Source organism: Salvelinus sp. IW2-2015, linkage group LG32 (genome assembly GCF_002910315.2).
Source record: "Salvelinus sp. IW2-2015 linkage group LG32, ASM291031v2, whole genome shotgun sequence".
NCBI classification, from domain to species: Eukaryota; Metazoa; Chordata; class Actinopteri; order Salmoniformes; family Salmonidae; genus Salvelinus; species Salvelinus sp. IW2-2015.
Window position 1 is genome coordinate 1589850 of NC_036871.1, and position 23724 is coordinate 1613573.

General features: G+C 41.3%; 2 protein-coding genes and 1 long non-coding RNA gene across 6 annotated transcripts in view; 2 read left to right on the plus strand and 1 right to left on the minus strand.

The window, feature by feature from the left end:
* epdr1 (ependymin related 1) overlaps positions 1-2801 on the plus strand; it is a 14474-nt gene extending 11673 nt beyond the window's left edge. Inside the window, exon 3 of the mRNA XM_023978013.2 lies at positions 194-2801. Coding sequence (XP_023833781.1) covers positions 194-384 — 191 coding nt within the window. The 3' untranslated portion in view covers positions 385-2801. The remainder of the gene's footprint in view (positions 1-193) is intronic.
* The window catches only part of LOC139023444 (uncharacterized), a 295267-nt gene that overhangs the window by 240292 nt on the left and 31251 nt on the right, over positions 1-23724 (minus strand). The window lies entirely within an intron of this gene.
* Positions 13622-23724, plus strand: part of stard3nl (STARD3 N-terminal like) — a 51734-nt gene continuing 41631 nt past the window's right edge. For 3 of the 4 annotated variants that reach the window (XR_002876313.2, XR_002876312.2, XM_023977322.2), the window contains exons 1-2: positions 13622-13813; positions 20302-20750. Coding sequence is in view for 2 of the 4 variants with exons in the window: in XM_023977322.2 (XP_023833090.1) it covers positions 20556-20750 (195 nt within the window). In the remaining 2 variants the exon portion in view is untranslated. The remainder of the gene's footprint in view (positions 13814-20301; positions 20751-23724) is intronic. The other variant, XM_023977321.2, reaches the window with a different exon arrangement.

Genomic DNA, 23724 nt, shown 5'->3' on the forward strand with positions numbered 1-23724 from the left:
GGATGGAGCTGTTTTTGAGTCAGTGGTCTGGCAGAGAGCCAGGTCCGCGGTCACGGCGCATTTCACATGATAGCGACCTGCGTTCCATTGCCCTATGCTATTCTATGTAGACGCAACAGCACATTTTAATGTACAAATTTCCCCTCAGGGACAATAAAGTAAATCCTAATCCTACCTCTCCCTGCTACACCAGATGAGGCGTGGGTGGGCGTCTACACAGTGAAGGACTGCTACCCTGTCCAGGAGACCTACACCAGGAACAGCAGCGTCACTACCTCTACCCGCTTCTTTGACCTCCAGCTGGGCATCAGCGACCCGGAAGTCTTCACACCGCCCAGCAGCTGCCAGTCRGCCCACCCAGAGATGATGGACTCCGACTGCTGAGGCCTTCACCTTTCCCCTTTGACCCCATGCGCTCAGTTTTCACATTTCCCCCACTTTTTGTTTTGTTAGGCAAGTCAGTTAAGAACTAATTCTTATTTTACAATGATGGCCTACCCCGGCCAAACCCACCCCTAACCCGGATGACGCTGGGCCATTTGTGCACCGACCTATGGGACTCCCGATCACAGCCGGTTGTGATACAGCCCGGGATTGAACCAGGGTGTGTAGTGAAGCCTGTGATGCAGGCTTCACTGTGATGCAGCGCTTTAGACCGCTGCGCCACTCGGGAGCCATAAATCGGGGAGGAGAAGCTGATCCTAGATCTGTACTCAGGGGAAACTTCACCCCGGAAGACTACATCATCTAAGGGGAATGTCCATAGTCTAAAATGGCTTCCTCTCCTTGCCTTATTTTATTAATTCATTTGTCAGGGACCATGCACAACAAATGTTGCACCAGATTTAGCTACATATCCAATTTTGATATGTGGTCTCCTTGACTCTTTTCCTTCATTTACACCCATCTTGTCTTTTTAGACCAATGCAAGAGATGAAGGAGAAGAGCTGAGGAGAAGAAGCCTCTTTGGACTATTGAAATACACCCCTGTTCTCTCAGCATAAAGCTACACGGTGATGGTAGAGCCAATTTAGATGTAGCTGGTCCTGGAAGACCACCATATCGGCACCAAATCAGCACAATTTCCATTTCCATTGACAAAGTATCTTGACTAATAACATGTCTTGAACATGGTTTATAAAAGCCATTGAAAAAGAGTGCTACCAACTGGTGGTGGACTCCGATAGAGGTGCCGGTTTAGGTCCAACTATCCCGGCATCCCGGTTAGAGGATGTAGAATGACCAGCAGGAGACAGGGAGACGAGGCACACTTTATTTACAAACAGCAAACACACACGGCAAACAGGAAGAGGAGACTATTAGTAGTGTAAGTGTTGTAGTGGTTGTCTACAAGAGAAGAGCATGTATTACATAATGGCATTACAGGCTAATGACTATGTAATAGCAATGAGAATGACACGTGTACTATAATGGTCAGGTATTAGCATAGGCTAATGTGGTACACAGTAGGGCACAATAGTACACTATGGACAGAGCTACTAGCATGTATTAGCAGCTAGGCTAACAGTATGGCTTACTGACAGTATATACAGGTGGGCTAGCATAGCATAGTATACACAGGATACAATTAGTGGCTAGCATATATAAGATATACAAGAAAAGCTAGCATGCTAGGCTAGCAGGCCACAGGCTGTGGGTAGTAGCACACAGTATATACATTGGAGGCTAGCACACTAGGCCAGTAGGCTATATGTACAGCATACAGCACTATGTACAGTAGGGATGAGTTTGCATTAGGGTTAGCAGCTAGGAGTTAGCATGCGATTTGGCTAACAATGGACAATCTTGGTAGAGGCTACAATTCGTATGAGGAAGTGACCGGATGTTATGATGTCACCGGTCGGCCATTTTAGGTGAGTAACTAGAAGGACTAACTGGTAGCCATCTTGGGTTCCATAACAACAATGAAGGGATTACTCATCATGGCCTGGATACTGTATTGTAGCCAGAACTATGCCAAGCGGGTAGATAACCTGTTTTATTTTACATGGGATTGCAGACAGAAGTAATCCTGACATATAAACAACTAATGAAACATGTATAAGCATACATATATATAAGCAAACATAATAATATCAGCCTATAACATGTAAACAGATGTTTTGTAGTGATTCCTATGTTGAAAATGTAAATAATATTTGCTCGTCTCTGGTGTGTAATGAGGAGCAACCAGATGCTGAATTTGACATATTTATTAACTTGCTTGTTCCAGTTACTAATAAGCATGCACCCATTAAGAAAATAACTGTAWAAACTGTTAAATCTCTGTGGATTGATGAGGRWTTGAAAAATGTTATGGTTGAGAGGGATGAGGAAAAAAGAATGGCMAATAAGTCCGGCTGCACAGCCGATTCGCAAACAATACTGTACATTAAGAAATCATGTGACTAAACTGAACAAAATAAGACGAACTGTACTTTGAAACAAAGATAAATGATATAAAGAAATGATATTAAAAAGCTTTGGAGCACCTTAAATGAAATTTGGGGCAAAAAAGCACCTTGGCTCCATCATTCATTGAATCCGATGCTCATTCATCACAAAACCACTGATATTGCCAACTACTTCAATGATTTGTTAATTGACAAGGATAGCAAACTTAGGCATAACAACATCAATTCACCCTACCATCATGCAATACTGACCAAATTATGAAGACAAGCATTGTGAAATTTTTAATTCCGTAACTTGAATGTGGAAGAGGTGAAACAATTGTTGTCTATCACAATGAACAAGCACCTGGGTCTGACAACTTGGATGGAAAATTATTAGGGTGATAGCATACGATATTGCCACTCTATTTGCCATCTCTTCAATCTAAAGCCTACGGAAAGCGTGTGCCCTCAGGTCTGGAGGAAAGCCAAAGTCATTTCGCTACCAAGAATAGTAGTGCACCCATTTACTGGCTCAATAGTCGACCAATCACCCCGTTACCAACCCTTAGTAAACTTTTGGAAAAAATTGTGTTTGACCAGATACATTGCTATTTCACAGTAAAAAATAATAATAATTTGGTCTCTTCACAGTCCCCAAGTCCAGCACAGACTATGGAGGTGTACAGTACAACATAGAGCCATGACTATATGGAACTCTATTCCACATCAAGTAACTGATGCAAGCAGTAAAATTAGATTTACAAAACAGATAAAAATACACCTTATGGAACAGCAGGGAATGTGAAGACCACACACACCATATGGATACACTCACACATGATAACATACACACACTATACACACATGTACATTTTATGATGTAGATATGTGGTAGTGGACTGAGGGCACACACATAATGTGTTGTGAATTGTATTGTAATGTTTTAAAAAACTGTATAATCTGCCTTATATTTGTGGCCTGGAGCCCAAGGAAGAATAGAACGACCTGCTGGCATTCGACATTAACTGTGGGGCAACGCGACCCTATATGGGTTTAGAGTGCGAGAAAGAAGGTGAGGTAAATTTGGGCTCGATTTACTAGCCGTGACAAATACAGAGAACAGATTTTTTTGTATATGACAGTAAAACATTCTTGTGACACAAATTTGTTGGCCCCTTCAATTCTTACAAATTTTCTCCTAAAACATATATTCCAACACTCAGCCACTAAGAAACATTTGCTTAACTACTAAACTTAAAACCAAATCAGAAATCCCGTACATACCCCTCGTGATGAAGGCTATGCTTCTATCTATGATGTAAACACAGCCTCTTGCGAAAACGTGAGCTGCTGTCTGATGAAGAGGAACATACATAGCTAGCTAGCTCCAAGACTGAAAAAAATATAAATATCTGTTTTTGAGTGCACTTGAAATATGTAGCATGCAATATGAATTATTGAAGACAATATGAAGAGGTAATTCCATTGACCATTTAGCCAATTTATTGAAAGCTAGCCAAAGTTACAGACTAGCCTACTGTAAATGCCAACTTGTGTTTCATTAACCATCTCTCTGTCAGTTAATTCAATTGTTGAATCATGTTTTGGCATGATACAGTATGTCTCAATTCAAGTAACTATCTGCATGCTTAAAGAAACATATACTTTGCATAGAAACCCAAATAAAAGCATGTAGATAGAAAGATGTGTGTGTGTGTGTCATGTATGCTAGAATGAGGGTTAGCCTACACATAAAGCATAGCCTACACAAAGCATACCTTGTAATACAATATTTTCTAAAAACAGTTGTACAATGTGCTCTGCAATAAGATAACTAGAGTTTGATTTGTAAACCAGATGAGTTCTCAAATAGCAGCTGCCAAATACCATGGTGGGCATGCATAATGTGGTTGCTTTGGAATATAAAGTACAGAAAATGATAAAGAGCCTGTAGGATTATAGAAAAAAAACAGTTGAGAAATTAATGTTTGAGTTTCAAATACTACATTTTTAATGAATGTGAGTATATTTAGGTGGTTAAAATGAATAACTTTACTACTAACAGTGCCGTGGGGGGCACAATCGTACAGTCCAGAAATGAGAGCTTTGCCATCTATGCCAAAAGCCTGGGCCTCTGATGGAGACTTTAGAACTGCCATCAATACATGCTTCCTCTCTAGGAGCATGTGTGTGCCCAGGCCCCATATTGAAAGGACTCCACCCATGTAGCTGAGAGACATTTAAATAATTTAGCAGCTGCTTTTTTTCCAGAGCATCTTACAGGAGGAACTAGGGTTAAGTGCCTTGTTCAAGCGCATAGACAGATTTATCACCTAGTCAGCTCAGGGATTCGAACCAGCAACCTTTCGGTTACTGGCCCAACGCTCTTAACCGCTAGGCTACTCTGCCCCGGACTTGGATCTGCTACACTCCTCCTCTCACCGGACATCGAGGGTGTCTGACGCACCGGCTCCTTCGTCAGCCACAATGGGTTTTTCCTTCCAGCAAGAGTCACAAAAACTGCCGGACCTCCTCTGCCATCTCACCAACCGTTATCATTGGCAGTTCTATGGTGACAAACATCTCAGTTTTCAGGCAAAAACCTTGTGCTCTCCTGGRGCTCGGGTACAGAACATTACTGGGCTGCTTCCTACTGTTTCTTGCCAGAACACGGGGGATGTTGCTGTCGTAGTCCATGTGGCATCTAATGACATTAGGGTGGCTAGCTCAGAACGGCTGAAACAGTATTTTATAGAACTGATTGGAACTCTGAAAGACTCTAAAAAGCGTCCAATTATTTCAGGCCCAGTGCCATCGCTGAGTCGTGGCAGCAAAAGATTCAGTAGGTTGCTGGCATTACATGACTGGCTATGAGTCTACTGAACTGGACCCTGTCCTTACATTTCAAGGCTGCACTGAGACATTGACTTTTCCACAACCCAAGTTTTGGGCAGGTAATCCCAACCATAAATGATCAGCATTATCATCATTCTGCAGGCCCGCAACAGGTAACCCTCATTGACTCTTGTTTTAATCCACATCCTCATTCAAAGCAAAGTCCCAATTGTACAATTCTAGACAATCTTGTATCTATACCAATTCAAGCTAGCCCTGTGGTATTTTCAAATAAGGGGTTACCAACTGAGCATGGTATGCTTGTATTAGAGACTCTGTCTGATCTGAAATCCCACGGYATTGGACTAATTAATGTAAATGCCAGAAGTTTGATATTGAAAATTGATTTTATTATAATTCTGGCCTCTTAAACCAACATGGACATTCTTGTAATATCTGGCTAAATAAGACTGTGCTGAAAACTGATGTATCTTGTCTGGTTATAATGTTTATAGATGTGACAAGTTGGCAGAGGTGGAGGTGTCCGCCATATTTACAAACGAACAATTTAAATGTTTCTGTAGCAATTTTGAATGTTGTCACGATTCTGCCGAAGTCGTTGGCCTCTCCTTGTCCGGGCGGTGGCTTCGGCGGTCGAACTGTCACCGGCCTTCTAGCCATCATCGGATCCTATTTTCATTTTCCATTGTTTTTGTCTGTGTCTTCCCACACACCTGTTGTCAATCCCATTCATTAGTTGTGTATATTTAACCCTCTGTTTCCCTCATGTGTTTGTCAGAGATTGTTTTATGTCAAGTGTTGATTCTTGGTGTATAGGTGCGCGACGGGTCCTCGTACCTGTTTTATTTTTATGTATGTATATTTTCGTGTTGGAGCATGTTATGTGGACATTTATTAAAAGTCTCCATTTACACTTCGTTTAACTCTCCTGCGCCTGACTTCCCTGCCACCTATACACACGACGTTGACAAATGTCTAGTCCTAAATCTGGCCTTGGTAATAATGTCAATTTACGCTAGTGGGAATTTATCGCTCTCTCCCTCTGCCTCAACATCAGACATTTGGCTATCTAACTATGCTAAATCGGAATTATTAATTTTGGGTGATCTTAATCCTGATTGGTTGATGGCAGCTTCTGATATGCTGAAAAATATCTACATTGAGCTAAATCTAACTCAGATGATAACTGAACCAACTCATGAAGTATCAGAGAAACTTAAGGACAGAAATTTAGCTTGGGCTAAGGCTGACTGATTTTAAGTCACACTGACAGTCCTTTAGAAATAGATGTTGATCCCTGGTTAGAAAAGTTAAATAGACATACTTCTTGAACTGTGCATAGCTCAGAATGGTAGGATCCAATGCCGTGCAGAGGTGTTCCCAGTCCTCAAACAAAACCCATCCCTCATATACCACTCAACAGGTTATAGAAAGTCTTCTGATCACCATTAAAAGATAAGATGGCATTTTGGTGTCTTTTAATAACCACTGCTCAGGTGAACACACTCAGCAAAAAAAGAAATGGGTCAACTTTTTCAGGAATCCCTGTCTTTCAAAAGATATAGTTCGTAAAAATACATAATGACTAAAGATCGCATTTTAACAGGGTTAAACAGCTGGTTGTCGAATGCTTTTTCAATAAGATCCATAAACAATTATAAACGCACCTGTGGACGGTTTGTTAAAACACTAACGCTTACAGACGTTGTAGGCAATAAGGTGCATAGATATAAAACATATGGAACACTAAAGAAGGCGCTTTCTTATGTGACTCTGGACAAAGCGCAAAAGAAAGATGCCTTGCCCCAGGGTCCCTTGCTCATGTCTGCAGTGAATGTGCTCTCTAGACATGCTGCAGGAGCATGAGGGACGTGCAGATGTTGGCCAGGGAACATAAATTGCAATGTCCGTCACTGTGTAGATGCCTAAGACAGGCGCTATAGTCTGGCAGAATTCAGACGATCGCCTGTACCGGCCTTCCGCAGTGCAGACCACGTGTACAACACCTGCCCAGGATTCGGCTATTAACATACCGATACATCACACCGTCGGGCATGGACAAAGGTTGACAATCCAACATGCCCGAGGTTAGGCACCAGGAATGCACAATCCATCCATCTTCAGTGCTACAGGACTGTCTGCTAATAGGCTGAGTAGAAGGCTTGGACTGAGGCTTGGTAGGCCTGTTGTGAGACAGATCTCACCAGAACATTTAACCGCAACAACGTCGCCTATGGGCACAATCCCCACCGCGCTGGATCGCAGACAGGACTGGCAAAAGTGCTTCTTCACTGACAAGTGCAGTTTATTGTCTACCAGAGGTTGATCTGCGGTCTGATTCAATGTTTATCGTCGAAGGAATGAGCGTTAAAAACGCGAGGTCCTGTTACTTGGAGCTGGGAACGATTATGGAGGTGGAAAAGCGATCCGTCATGGGTCTGCGGGCTGGTGTGTCAGCAGCATCATCGCGACTGAGCGTGTTGTCATTGCATGGCATCCTCTCACAGCTATGTGCATTCATCAGGGAAGACATCCCTCACTCTTCATGAGGTACATCTTTCCTCAGGCTTATGCTGACAGAACCCTCCAGCATGACAATGCGCACCAGCATACTTTGCTCGTTCTTGTGCATGATTCTCTAACGACAGGAAATGTCAGTGTTCTGCATGGCAGCGAAGAGCCCAGACCTCAATCCCATTGAGCACGTCTGGGACCTGTTGGCATCGGAGGCTGAGGGAGGCGATTCCCCCCAGAATTGTCCGGGAAACTTGCAGGTGCCTTGGTGGAAGAGTGGGTAACATCTCACAGCAAGAACTGTCAATCTGGTGCAGTCCATGAGGAGGAGATGCACTGCATACTTAATGCAGCTGGTGCCACACCAGATACTGACTGTTACTTTTGATTTTGACCCCCCCCCTTTGTTCAGGGACACATTATTCCATTTCTGTTAGTCACATGTCCGTGGAACTTGTTCAGTTTATGTCTCAGTTGTTGAATCTTGTTATGTTCATCAAATATTCACACATGTTAAGTTTGCTGAAATAAACGCAGTTTGCAGTGAGAGGACGTTTATTTGATAAAACTTTAATTCCAGCAGAGGGAGTTTTTACTCACCTCAAGCCAGGTTGCAGAGAACAATACATTCCCAGATACACATCCTGATTTCATTTCACACCATTTGAATGTCTATGCTGTACCTTATTAAAGATGAAAAAAATCCACCGGGGCTGACTCACTTGATCCCTTTTGGCTGCAGCTTTCTGCCCCACTYATTGCAGAATCATTAACCTATATTTTTAACTTGACAATTGAGGTTATTTCTGGGGTTACCCCTAAGATCTGGAAAACTGCTCATGTCCTCCCCCTACACAAAGGTGGAGATCCTTCTGACTTGGATAACTACAGTCCAATTTCCAAGCTATCTTGCCTTGCTACAGTTTTAGAGTCCCTAGCCAACTCTCATCTTAGAACTTTTCATTCTATTCTTAATGAGCACCAATCTGCTTTTAGACCTACACATGACACTGTGTCAGCGGCTACACTTAGATGATGTGCTATATTGTTTAGTTTAGGCCATACAAATCATTGTGCTGCCTTATTTAGTGACCTGTCGAAGGCATTTGGTACAGTTGACCATTTCTTACTTGTTCAAAGGTTGTCTGAAATAGGCCTAGATCAGGCATCTTGCAATTGGTTCAAGAACTATCTAACGGAAAGGACACAGTGTCTGCTTACTGACGGTATCAAATCTAGTKTCCTTAATGTTACGAARGGTGTGCCGCAGGCGTCGATTTTGGGCCCTGTTCTCGTCACTATTTATATAAATAATATTAGTGTATCTGTTMAAATCTGTAACATTCATCTCTATGCRGATGATACAGTCATTTAGTCCTGTGCCCCCTCAGTACAGCAGGCCATTCATGACCTTCAGCATGGTTTTGACTTAATTCAAAAATCTCATATTGATCCAAAACTACTGCTAAATGCTAATAAACCAAGTTTGTTGTTCTCTAGGTCTCATAATATTGACCCCTGAGGACCTGCATATTTYCTCATTGAAGGGATCCCAAATGGTGCAAGTTCCCCATTATAAGCACTTGGSTATTTGGATTGATGATAACCTCTCTTTTTAAAACACACATTAAGATCGTTTTTTTTATATAAAAAACTGTCTCGCTTTGGAAAGTAGAAGGAAGACTTTTCAAGCAACGCTTCTCTCAGTACTTGATTACGGTGATATAATCTAAATGCCTGCAACAGCCTCTGCTTTAAAACCTTTAGAATCTATCTAAAGGTTCTGATTACCAGCATGGTAGACAGCACTGTTTTTTTAATCACTGGGGAAAATTTTCGTACACATCACTGCATTTTGTTTACAATAGTTCTGTTGGCTGGGAGTCTCGGACTACCAGAAGGGCCCAGCATTGCCAACTTTTTGTAAATAAAGCAGTTCTTCAGAGACTACTTCAGCTCACTTATTAACTGAAGATCCAGCTATTTTTAGACCCGCTCTCTGGTCTGGCTGGTTCTGGAGGTCCCGCGGGTTGCCACTGACCTGGGGGAAAATGCTTTTAGTTTGTATGCCCACAGCTCATGGAATAGCCTTCAGGCCATCTTGAAATTAGACTTGCTTGTCTCCGTTGGGCAGTTTAGATCGAGTTTAAGGGTGTGAGAGTTGTGTTTGTTTTATTACCTGTAGTCTAATCAGATGGGACATTTACCTAAATCTAATGAATTCTAATAATAGCAGATAGGCAATTGCGATAGATAGAGCTGTGACCATGATTGTGCCATTTCCCTAGGGAATTGGCTGATGTATTTTATAAATTTGGCGCATTACAGGTTCATCTGAAAATATTAAACGTTTAATAAGTGTGAAGCAGAGGTTGGTATTAAAAATATAGAGTAATATTGTTAGGGTGGACTACAATGAAAACATTGCCTTCTAGTAAGGAGAGAATAATCATGGTTTGGTTTCTTTTCTTTCCTAAAACCTTACAATGCGTGAAAGTGACGATGACATTGATAAAGAGGGTTGATGTAAATTTAATGAGTGCTGACAGTATGTGTATCTAATATGTTAGTGTTTTTTTGGGGCTAAAACTCTAATTATGCAATATTTTAGTAATTTGAAGAAGCTGAGGTTTCAATACAATGTTTAATGATTGAGCCTTGAGGTTGTAAAATAGATTAGCTGCGGTTGACCTCGAGCGGGCTGTAAGGACGCAGTGGGACATTTTGCAGCAGAGATCCGAATAGTTGAATCGGAAACGTTCTTTGACAGTTTCTGATTACTGTTGCTCGGTTTTATAGTTTAGGTAACACCAGTGAATTTGAGCAGGAAGTTAATGTATTCTAACATTATAATCTGTTTCCAATAATTATTGACTATTACGCTGATGAGACAGCACCAACTTTTTGAAGGTTCTACATTTGTTAAACAACAGGTTTATATTTTGACTATATTAATGCAACAGCAGGTTGCAATGATTAGATTACCGGTTATGAATATGGGTTAGTGCCGAGGTATCTTAAAGGGACACACACATGGATTTTTTAAATCTTTTAATTGAACACATGTAAATTCTTTGGATAGGAAATGTACTGGAAACTTACTGTACACCTGGGATACGATATGTATGAAATGTTTGACTGTTTTTCATTAATTAGTCTAATAYAGTRAGAAACACTTCTTTGAAGGGTTTATATGACCTCTGACCTCTGCCCTGACTTTCCAGTGTGGTTTGATCGCCCTCAAGGGAAAGCCATTCAGATGAGGAATTTAAGGTCATTTGCAATACTGATAATTATGATGAAGTTTATAGTTCATATCCCTATTTGTGATTTGGACCAACAGGAAGAAGGAGAGAGCGTTTGAATGAGAGTAGRCTGTCTTAAGTCTATTTTCCTATGACCGTATGGGTGAAATATWTWTTTTTTAACCTTTTRACCCATTCCATACATCTGTCAGGAGGATGTACTTTGCTATAAAATGCTGTGGCTCAAATCCRCTCGTTGGGCTCTCAACGAATCATCTAAGGGTGGTTCGTCGACCAGCTTCATTATTGCAATAATTAATCTAYGTTTTTAATACATTTTGAATAAAGCAATATCCTGATTGGTGATTGACCTTGTCTCTCCTCATTATTGATTAGTATTTCCATGTCAAAAGTGAGAGACAAGAATTAATAAAATWAATAATCACAGCAAAGTAGTTTGTGAGCTAGAAAATKAATACCTTGACARTCTGAGGCAGGGTGCTCTGTAATCATCCTACTCCAACTATTGACAGGGATAATGTGGCAYTTCTTATTTGTCAGTAATAATTAAATTACTGGGTCCTGCCTTGATGGCTGTATTAGATTTACACCACTTGTCCTTCAGATTTTTGTAGTCCTGAATTATTAGTGAAAGCTAAAACGCTCCTTGTCCCAGAATGTCATGCTAGCGATAAAATTATCTGCTCCTGCTAGCTAGCAACAGATCTACTAACTAGCAAGCTAGCTACATTACTGAGGTTGCTATGTTCTACATTACTAACGTTGCTGTGTTTACATCTTGCATTAATGGCATCACATTTCTATAACAAAATAAATAGATTACAAATTAATAAAAAATACTTTGCCTGATAGCAGTTTATCAGATGGAAATCTCTCTCTTGAGATGTCACCTGCTGTCTACTACCTTAGATACGGATAACGGGATTAGCAGACGTGATCAGCAGAGATAGTACCATGGATAGTACAGTTTAGTACCATGGATAGTACAGTTTAGTACTCTGAGGCATTTGCCTGCCCAGCTAGCGAACATAAAAATGTGTTCAGAAGAAATAAATATACACAATATGTAAAAAAACAGCTTCTCCCTCGACAAAGATCGATCATCTCGAAAACTAAAGCAGATACAGTAGCTTGCTAAGTGCCACCACCTAAGGAGTTTACAGAGCTTGTCTCAACCTGTCCTTCTTTTTAGGGAGCGTGCAATTGGCATGCAGGAATGTCCCCCAGAGCTGTTGCCAGAGAATTTAATATTMATTTCTCTACCATAAGCCGCCTCTGTCGTTTTTAGAGAATTTGGCAGTACGTCCCACCAGCCTCAACCACAGACCACGTGTATGGCGTCRTGTGGGCRAGCGGTTTTCCAATGTCAACATTTTYAACAGAGTGCCCCATGGTGGCGGTGGGGTTATGGTATAAGGTAGGCATAAGCTATGGACAAAGAACACAATTGCATTTTATCGATGGCAATTTGAATGCACAGAGATACCGTGATGAGCTCCTGAGGCCCTATTGTCGTGCCATTCATCCGCCACCATCGCCTCGTGTTTCAGCATRATGTATTCCCAGTCACGTGAAATCCATAGATTGGGACCTAATGAATTTATTTGAATTGACTGATTTCCTTATATAAACTGTAACTCAGAAAAATCTTTGAAATTGTTGCATGTTGCGTTTATACTTTGTTCAGCATTGGAATGTCTCCTTTCTCTTTTTCTCCATCATCACTCTCTCCACCTCCTTTTTGTTCTCCTTCATATCCAATTTGACTGTTGACTGAATGATAAAGATAATCTCATAAAGCAAAACCTACTTGGCCAAAAAAACTAAAATGTACTATTAGACTACATATCCCATAAGCCCACACAATGTCGAAATATTGGGCTCGTTTGAGTAACAAGGTGAACACAACAGACTGTAGACGAAAGTCCAGGAGTGAAGTCGGGGGAGGTGCATCTGYGACAGCTGAAAGTCAGACACGTAGTTTTCCAACAGGAAGGCTGAGTGCAACATGGAGGTGTGGCAGTTGTTTACAAACATTTTTCTTTGTAATGTCGAAATAACAAGTGTCCAACTTCCATATCACACACGCACAACTGTAAATATATGTGTACATTGTGGGGTACTAGGGGGTAACTGCCCCCCCCCCCTGTAATTCACATAAAGACCACAAGATGTCATCAAATTATTTCCCCAAAACTTTCCGTGGCTGCCACTGCTCTTGCTCAACAAAAAATGTACTCTGTCATCACAACTTTTGGAAATATTTCAAACAAAACGATTTTGTGGTAAGTTTATCAAATTTTTTGACATTGAAAAAGTTGAGGATATATTCCAATGAAGTTAGATCTATAATAGTTTTTTTTAAATATACAAGTAGGAAAGCCTTATTACTTACTAAATCATTCCCAAATAAAACTGATTCAATGGATTTTAACAGACCCCTTTTTTGTTTTTGTCCTGGCACTACATAGCTAATTCAAATAACCAACTCATCAAGTTTTGATTATTTGAATCAGCTGTGTAGTGCTAGGGTAAAAGCCAAAACGTGCACCCAGGTGAGGCCCCAGGACCGAGTTTGGGAAACYCTACCCTATTGCAACACACTTTGGAAGGCGACACTTTGATCCGCTCGAACGCGCCCATTATCACCTCATTTCCTGGTCGACGGAATCAAGTATTTCCGCCGTATTACATTGACAGTTTAGTCTTCCGCATAATATGCCAAAGACAGCGAGCGGGGTGTAAGAAGAAAACGATAGGTAGCTAGCTATACAATTAAAGGTAAGATAACAATTTCATTGCAACACAGCCTATGTCATTTGCATACGTTCATTAATCATTATTACAATGTTTTCAGTGTCGAAAACATTTGCTCCTATGAAGAATAATTTTCTTGGGCGCAATACTGCCTGCTCACGAGCTGCCAAAAAAGATATCGGTGGACCGTCTTGTTTTTTTCCTCGAGCGTCGGTCGGGTCTATATGTTGTTGTGCTGAATTCGATGCCATATATGGTCATCTATTTAACCAGTTTAACGGATCATAATGATTTAATATCACTAACCCCAATTTGCATTAGGTAAAGTAACTGCACATTTGTGATTAGTTGATATAGTTGGAACAGAACTTGCAACAATGTAGCCAATTGCCCAATTACAATAAACTCACATTGCAACATTAAGCACAACAGTGAGTGGTTAGTTGCAGTAGTCTCGCGTTGAACTCAAATCACGTCTTAGGGAAGACTGGAGTCTCATCTATAGACGTTGTCTATACTCAATTTGCCCCAAAACTAATGATAACATTGCATGTTTTCACGCAAAATGTGGCATTTATAAAAACTGAACTAGACTTGAGAATTAGCTTGTCCTCCCGCAAACTTAGACCATGCGTACGACAGTTTCTAGTTGTTGAAGTATTRCATTGCAAGAAGGCTAAAGTAGCCTAGTGCAGGAATATGACACTTATTCATAACAAAAACGGGTAGATAAATTATAATATGAAAACATTTCCCGTTAGAGAAGAGCGAAAATCGATGCATTCTAAAATAATTAGAAAGGCATTAACGTTACATGTTATATTTCAGTAATTTAGCAGATGGCCTTATCCAGAGCAACTTAGTACATTCGTCTTAAGATGGATAGGTGGGACAACGCACAGTCAGTCATAGTATGTACATTTTCCCTCAATCAAGTAGACATCTAATTCCAACTATTTATTTCATTTCCATGATCATTGCAGAATAAATTACTCACCTTTTCTGACCGATGGTTTTATACTCACGAAATAGCCTACAACAGGTTAGGATAGGGTACCATTAATCCCACATCTCATTTTTCCATTGACGTTTGTAGGCTACGTCTGAAAACTGTAATGTCATATTTCGAGTAGACTGTCATTTATAAACATCATACATTGCACTGAGTGTACAAAACATTAGGAACATCCCCGTTTGGCCTCAGAACAGCCTCAATTCGTTGGGCATGGTCTACAAGTTGTTAAAAGCGTTGATGCTTCCCACTGTTGCTAAGTTGGCGGGATGTCCTTTGGGTGGTGGACCATTCTTGATACACACGGGACACTTGTGTGAAATACCCAGCAGCATTGTAGTTCGTGACACACTAAAACCAGTGCACCTGGCATCTACTACCATACCCCGTTCAAAGCCACTTACATTTTTGGTCTTGCCCATTCACCCACTGAGTTGAACACATACACAATCTGAGTTTCATCATATATTCCCCATTTCCACAAGGCTACTACTAGTCTACTTTTGCTTGTTTGCAATGCAATATTTCAACCACTAGAAACTGCGTACGCATTGTCTGAAGCCCTCACTCAATTCTGGACCTCAAAGCCAGTTCCACTGCTTTTTTTTTTTTTCAACGTTCCCCTCTAATCAGGGACTGATTTAGACTGGACACACCAGGTGGTTTCAATTAACTAACTATCAGGTAGAACAGAGTACCAGCAGGCTCCTGACCTTGTAGGGTAAGAGTTGAATGCCCCTGGTCTAAAGAKCGCAGGAGGATAAGCACAGTCTTGTGTCAAGTTCAGGTTTTATTAATGCCAACTTTTTTTTTTTGCGTGAACTGGTGCACGCAAGTTTTGGGGCATATTTTGTTTGTACAACACGTTTAGAAATGAGGCCCCGGGGATTGGCAACTCCAGACCTCTGGGGCCGGAGTTGTGTCACTCTTTTCCCCCATCCCTAGCAAATACAGCTGATTTAAACTAATTGCATTCTAAACTGAAGATCATGATTAGTTGATTATTGGAGTCAGGTTTGTTAGCTGGGGCAAAAGTGTAACACCAATCAGGCCTCCGAGGACTGGCGTTGACCATCCTATCAATGTAGAAAGTTGCCATTTCTACAATTGATTAGACTAATGTAGCTTCTGTACCTACTGTGTTATTGTCCCTTAGGCCAGTGTTTTTTTTTTATAACCATGATCATTATTTTTTTTTAGAGACCTGAACTACCTCACCTCGTTAAGGGCTTGATGATTAGTTTTCAAGTAACCTAACGTAGCAGGTGTAAAAAAACACCTGAGCTGCGTTTCTTTCTTTCTGGTCCTGATGAGGGRAAAAAACTGTCGGGAGGTTSTCTTCTGCATTGTTCAACCAATCCAATAAATGTGGCGGAGGAGTGTAGATGGAGTGTCGCCTTGTTAACCTCTCTGGGATCGTTCGGGACGTAAGCGTCCCACCTTGCCAACAGCCAGTGAAATTGCAGGGCGGCAAATTCAAACAGAAATCTCAATTAAAATTCCTCAAACATACAAGTATTATACAGCATTTTAAAGATATACTTCTTGTTAATCCAGCCACAGTCTCTGATTTCAAAAAGTCTTTACGGCGAAAGCACACCATGCGATTATGTTAGGTCAGCGCCTAGCCACAGAAAACCATACAGCCATTTTCCAACCAAGGAGAGGTGTCACAAGTCAGAAATAGCATTAAAATTAATCACTTACCTTTGATGATCTTCAACTGATGGCACTCCCAGGTCTCCATGTTAGACAATAAATGTTTGTTTTGTTCGATAAAGTTCATCTTTGTCCAAATACCTCCTTTTTGTTCGAGTTTAGTCCAGTAATCCAAATGCACAAAGCGCGGGCACAAAGTCCAGACAAAGTCAAAAGTTCCATTAAAGTTCGTAGAAACATGTCAAACAATGTTTCTAATCAATCCTTAGGGTGTTATCATAAATATTCAATACTGTTTTCATTAGAAAGGAAAGGGAACGAACCTCGCGCTCACGGGCGAGACTAAACTAAAGGCTTTCAGCCTGACCACTTGTTGAAACGGCTCTTATTCGCTCCCCTTTCACAATACAAGCCTGAAACAACTTCTAAAGACATCTACTGGAAGCCTTAGGAAGTGCAATCTGACCCCATAGACACAGTATATTGGATAGGCAATCACTTAAAAAAACTACAAACCTCAGATTTCCCACTTACGGGTTGAATTTCTCAGGTTTTTGCCTTCCATATGAGTTCTGTTATACTCACAGACATTATTTTAACAGTTTTGGAAACTTTAGTGTTTTCTATCCAAATGTTATATTCATATCCTAGCTTCTGAGCCTGAGTAACAGATAATTTACTCTGGGCACGCTTTTTATCCAAACTTCCCAATGCTGCCCCCATTGGGATAGCCCAATGAATTTAACCGAGTTTATAAACCGAGGCGCAACATCGCAAGACTTCTGTGAACGCAATCGAGGCACACTTGGGCCCGGTTTCCCAAAAGCATTTTAAGGCTTAAGTTCATCGTTAGAACCGTCGTAGGAGCGTTTTTAGATCTCCGAGATGTTTMTCCCAAAACCATCGTTATTAATGTTGCACTTGTAAACACTTGTAATCTAATGCCTGCCTCAGACCACTCGTAGAACAGTTAAGTGCGTCGTTAGATGCTTTTTTTGCCCTCCCAAGTCACTTTATCCTCAAAGATCTCCGCTAAACAACTTCAGATCAAAGTTGGCTACCAATACAAAGTTGCCAATGTCTTTGCATTTGATACAAACAAGCGACGTTTAAAAAAAAAATGCTTTAAATCAAGACAGAGATGACTGCATTAAAATATAAACAGTAGTATATATGTCTATTTCAATCATATTGAAATACATTAAATGTTCAATTGAGTTATATTTTGCTACTTGTAGGCTACTGTCTGTAATTTGTCTCAAATATATTTCATGTGTGGCTTAACGTGTGCAATAGTGTGCCAAATCTGTGATTTTTGTGCATTTTTATTGGATATACATTAGTATAGGCATCTGTGATTTAGTTCATTTTTATTAGGTAAGCATTAGAATAAGCCGCCTCAACATTTGCAGCCGTAGGTGGTAATACCTCAATAGGAGCTGATCCATTGTCAGTATTGTGAAATAATTCTGTTCAGGAAATATATTTGAATGGAGAAAGCTGATTCTAGAGCAGCGCTCCCTTTCTTTCGATCCTATCTGTATYKACACATGCTCCAATGATGCACTTAGCAACCGTTCTCTCTGCATGGTGTTTTGGGAAACGGCCGTTGTAGGAAAAATACAATGTTAAAACACTTGTAAGTTCCATCGCTGTAGGGAAACCAGGCCCAGGCAAGGAGTGCCTTTTTGATTTGATGACCGTTAGACCCGATGACGTGKTTCTGCGCATGAGCTTAGCTAGCTAACGTCGAAGACMTCGCCAAACGGRGAAGCAGTTTCTGCCTATGTTTTGGGGGGCTATATCAGCTTTAATATGGCATATAGATTGTAGCTTCCAKCAATGTAATTGTCTGCATCATGATGCGGTTAGGGGAACATAAAGGAAAATATATTTTCCCCTAACCCCACCACTAATTGGAGTAAACTAATGGAAAACAAAACTTAGGCTTCTACTTCCATCTTATACACACTATATACATTTTACGGACACAACATATTTTACAATTGTTCTTTTTAATCCTTCAGCTGCTCTATTTCCCCTCCCATCTACAGTGCATCCAGAAAGTATTCAGACCCCTTGACTTTTTCCACATAATGACAGAACGAACAGGTTTTTAGAAATGTTTGCAAATTTATAAAAAATAAACGGAAATATCACATTTACATAATTCAGACCCTTTACTCCGTACTTTGTTGAATCGCCTTTGGCAGCGATTACAGCCTCGAGTCTTCTTGGGTATGACGCTACAACCTTGGCACACCTGTATTTGGGGAGTTTCTCCCATTTTCTTCTCTGCAGATCCTTTCAAGCTCTGTCAGGTTGGATGGGGAGCGTCGCTGCACAGCTATTTTCTGGTCTTTTCAGAGATGTTCGATCGGGTTCAAGTCCGGGGTCTGGCTGGGCCACTCAAGGACATTCAGAGACATCCCGAAGCCACTCCTGCGTTGTCTTGGATGTTTGCTTAGGGTCGTTGTCCTGTTGGAAGGTGAACCTTTGCCCCAGTCTGAGGTCCGGAGCGCTCTGGAGTAGGGTTTCATCAAGGATCCGTCTGTACTTTGCTCCGTTCACCTTTCCCTCAATCCTGACTAGTCAATGCTGCCTCCACCGTGCTTCACCTTAGCTTCACCTTAGGGATGGTGCTAGGTTTCCTCCAGACGTGACGCTTGGTATTCAGGACAAAGAGTTCAATGTTGGTTTCATCAGACCAGAGAATCCAAGCTGGCTGTCGTGTGCCTTTAACTTAGGAGTGCCTTCCACCTGGCCACTCTACCATAAAGGCCTGATTAGTGGAATGTTGCAGAGATGGTTGTTTTTCTGGAAGGTTCTCCCATCCCCAGTCCCCAGCTCTGTCAGAGTGACCATCGGGTTCTTGGCCACCTCCTTGACCAAGGCCCTTATCCCCCGATTGCTCCGTTTGGCCRGACAGCCAGCTCTAGRAAGAGTCTTGGTGGTTCCAAAGTTCTTCAATTTAAGAATGATGGATKCCACTTTGTTCTTGGTAACCTTCTATGCTGCAGACATTTTTTGGTACCCTTCCCTAGATCTGCGCCTCGACACAATCCTGTCTCGGAGCTCTACGGATAATTCCTTCAACCTCATGGCTTGGTTTTTGTTCTGCCATGCACTGTCAACTGTGGGACATTACATAGACTGGTGTGTGCCTTTCCAAGCATGTCCAATCAATTGAATTTACAACCGGTGGAYGAAGTTGTAGAAACATCTCAAGGATGATCAATGGAAACATGATGCACCTGAGCTCAATTTCGAATCTCATAGCAAAGGGTCTGAATACTTATGTAAATAAGGTAAATTTGAAATATTTTTTTCATACATTTGCAAACATCTCTAAAAACCTGTTTATGCTTTGTCATTATGGGGTATTGTGTGTAAATTGATGAGTAGAAAATGCACTTAATCAGTTTTAGAATAAGGCTGTAACRTAACCAAATGTGGGAAAAGTCAAAGGGTCTGAATATTTTCAGAATGGAGTGTATGTACAGTATGTGTGATGGGATGTATGGATAGAATCTGTAGTATATCTGAAGAATAGTATATGTACAGCAATAGTTAAATATGTTATGTACAATATACATTCAGTCACACTTGAGGGAGGCTTTTAATGCAAGTAATGAGGATGAAAGGTTTTAAGATGGCCATAGATGGCTCTGCTTTCAAGTATTATTTTACATGGGGTAATATACTAAAGTAAATGGCAGTAATGCAAATAGGTCTACTGCCTGCATTTGAAATAAAAGCAGGCAAGCAAATCGAATTGACCCTTACCTTGATGTGAAATGTAAACCGCATGTACTGAAGGCCTGGCTTTTCTCTTTTTCAGCTGAGGCAGGGATGCATCTGACATCCACCCGCAGCAATCGTCACTGGATGTGATAAGTAGGCGTGCCTTCTTCTGACCAGTCGACGGGGCCAATACCTGCAAGCAGCAGGTGTGGGCACACCCCTTGAGTGGTGTGCGTTGCCAAAGCTCCTCGGCCTTTACTGTCATTGGCTGTGACTGGAGGAGCAACCAAGTAGCTGACTGACGCTTCATTAGTGGGTGGAGCCAGCCCAGAGTGAAAGGCGTGGCCAGTTATGGAGAGCATAAGTGGTAGCAGCGTGGACTCGAGAGCCACCCTTCGGGGCATAAACACCACACCTCTCTTGGCCCGCATAGAGTCTTATGAGGCGAGCGAGAAGAAGTGTATCTCTGATGTCAGGAGGACATTCTGCCTCTTTGTCACCTTTGACCTCCTCTTCATCACCTTGCTCTGGATCATTGAGCTCAATGTAAGTTTTTTTTATTTTTATGCGCCATGAAAGTGAATACAGACTCCTGGTAAGTGCAATCTGGATATGTGCGAACTCCTGCAATGAGGTTTTTCAGTCCCAATTCAATGACATTATAATGAATCGCTCCTGTTAACTTCATGCTCCGGTTTAGTGCACACTGTCACTACATGACAGTTGTACCAAGCTGTTGTATTTATCAGGCCCTTTCATAGCTTATTAAAGTATTGATAGAGCTCAATATTGACTACTGTAGTTTAAGATAAATGTATCGATGTATGAATCATTTTGAAACGCTACCTTTTTTGTTACTGGGAAAAGTTTGCAGTTACTGGTAACGTGTATCCAAAGGGCACTTMATTTACTATAACAGGCTTTTAAAAGCTATATGGCTTTTTCTGAACAATTTCTACTTTTTTTTTTTACCCACATATTTTATTGTAGTCCTGCATACTGAGTTTACATAACACTGCCTTTTACTTCCCACAACAGGGGTATTTGTTTTGCAACTGTTTACTCCAAACGGAAACCGTTTTGCAAAAAAATGTAGTTTCAATTGGACAACTTCAATTAGGTCCCTTTTCGTTCTGTTTGGTTCTTAAACAGTTTCMATTGCRATACGTATTGAATACACTCCTGGTTTCAGTGTCTTTTCACTGTGGTAAGATAACACTAATCATTGTTAAACGGAGTAGGCCAATTCTAACCAGCATTGGCCACTAGACTWTTGCCAGCTGATCTCTCCTTAAACCATCAAARCACACTAAAATCACCCGCACAGCTGATCTCAATTGCAACCATCATCCGCCACCGTTTCCCCRCTCCATAACGTGAATGGCAAATTTACCATGGCAAATCTACTTGTATGGCGTCGATTTCTCAAACTCAACACTCTAATGTACTTGTCCTCTTGTTCAGTTGTGCACCGGGGCCTCCCACTCTTTCTATTCTGGTTAGAGCCAGTTTGCGCTTTTCTGTGAAGGGATTATAGTACACAGCATTGTACGAGATCTTCAGTTTCTTGGTAATTTCTCGCATGGAATAGCATTCATTTCTCAGAAAAAGAATAGACCGATGAGTTTCAGAAGAAATTCTTTGTTTCTGGCCATTTTGAGCCTGTAATTGAACCCACAAATGCTGATACTCCAGATACTCAACTAGTCTAAAGAAGGTCAGTTTTATTGCGTCTTTAAATCAGCACAACAGTTTTCAGCTGTGCTAACATAATTGCAAAAGGGATTTCTAATGATCAATTAGCCTTTTTTTAAATGATCAACTCAGATTAGCTAACACAACGTGCCATTGGAACACAGGAGTGATGGTTGCTGATAATGGTGTTTCCTGCTGTTTCCAGCTGCAATAGTCATTTACAACATTAACGATGTCTACACTGTATTTCTGATCAATTTGATGTTATTTTAATGGACTCATTTTTTTGCTTTTCTTTCAAAAACAAGGACATTTCTAAGTGACAAACTTTTGAACGGTAGTGTACATGTAGGTAGGGGTAAAAGGAACTAGGCAATCAGGATAGATAATAAACTGAGTAACAGCAGCGTGTGTGTGTGAGAGAGCGTGTGTGTGTGTGTGTGGGGTGTAGTGTGGGTATAGTTCAGTGAGCGTGCATAGAGTCGGTCCAAGAGAGTCCGTGCAAATAGGCAGGGTGGCCATTTGATTAACTGTTCAGCAGTCTTATGGCTTTGGGGTTAAYGCTCTTTAGGAGCCTTTGGGTCCCAGACTTGGTGCTCCGGTACCGCTTGCGGTGCGGTAGCATAGAGGACACTCTGTGGTTTGGGTGGCTGGAGTCCTTGAAAATGTTTAGGGCCTTCCCGCCTGGTCCTGGATGCAGGGAGCTTGGCTCCAGTGATGTACTGGACCATATGCACTACCCTCTGTAGTAGCGCCTTACGGATACCAAGCAGTTACCATAACAAGTGTTGATGCAGCCAGTCAAGATGCTCTCAATGGTGCAGCTGTATAACTTATTGTGGATCTTAGGGCCCGTGCCGACTCTTTTCAGCCTCCTGATGGGGAAGAGGTGTTGTTGTGCCCGTTGGTGGGTTTGGACCATAATAGGTCCTTCGTGATGTGGACACCGAGGAACTTGACGCTCTCAACCCGCTCCACTACAGCCCCGTTCATGTGAATTGGGGTGTGCTTGGCCCTACGTTTTCTGTAGTCCACAAAACTGCCAGGTCACTGACCTCCTCCTTATAGGCTGTCACGTCATCGGTGATCAGGCCAATGTATTCAACTTTTTCTGGCCCATGGTGTTGCGTGTGAATGTTTATCCTTTTAAGTTTAGAAAAGAGACATTTTCAGTCCGACGTTTTAAACCTAGACTTGGACCACACACCCTCTCCACCGAATACCAGACGGGAAGCAAAATAGTGATTGCTTTGTGTCAGTTAGCCATTGATTCCTTCCAAACCATGCATTGTTGAATTTGCCATTTCTGCCTTGTTGTGTAATGTTTATGTCCAATGGCCGATGAGCACCGATTATGTTTTATCAATAATTGAAAAGGATTTGCCAGTAGATTGTCAACGTGATTCATGATGATAACTGCTTAACTTCTTTGGGCTGCAAGCCCGAGGCCGGGCACAATATGACAACAGCCACTTCAAGTGCAGGGCGCGAAATTCAAAATATTTTTTTTTTTTATATTTAACTTTCACACATTAACAAGTCCAATACAGCTAATGAAAGATACACATCTTGTGAATCCAGCCAACATGTCCGATTTTTAAAAATGTTTTACAGGGAAAACACCACGTATATTTATGTTAGCTCACCTCCAAATAGAAAAAAGCACAGACATTTTTCACAGCACAGGTAGCATGCACAAAACCAACATAACTAACCAAGATCCAACCAAACTAACCAAGAAACAACTTCATCAGATGACAGTCCTATAACATGTTACACAATAAATCTATGTTTTGTTCAAAAAATGTGCATATTTGAGGTATAA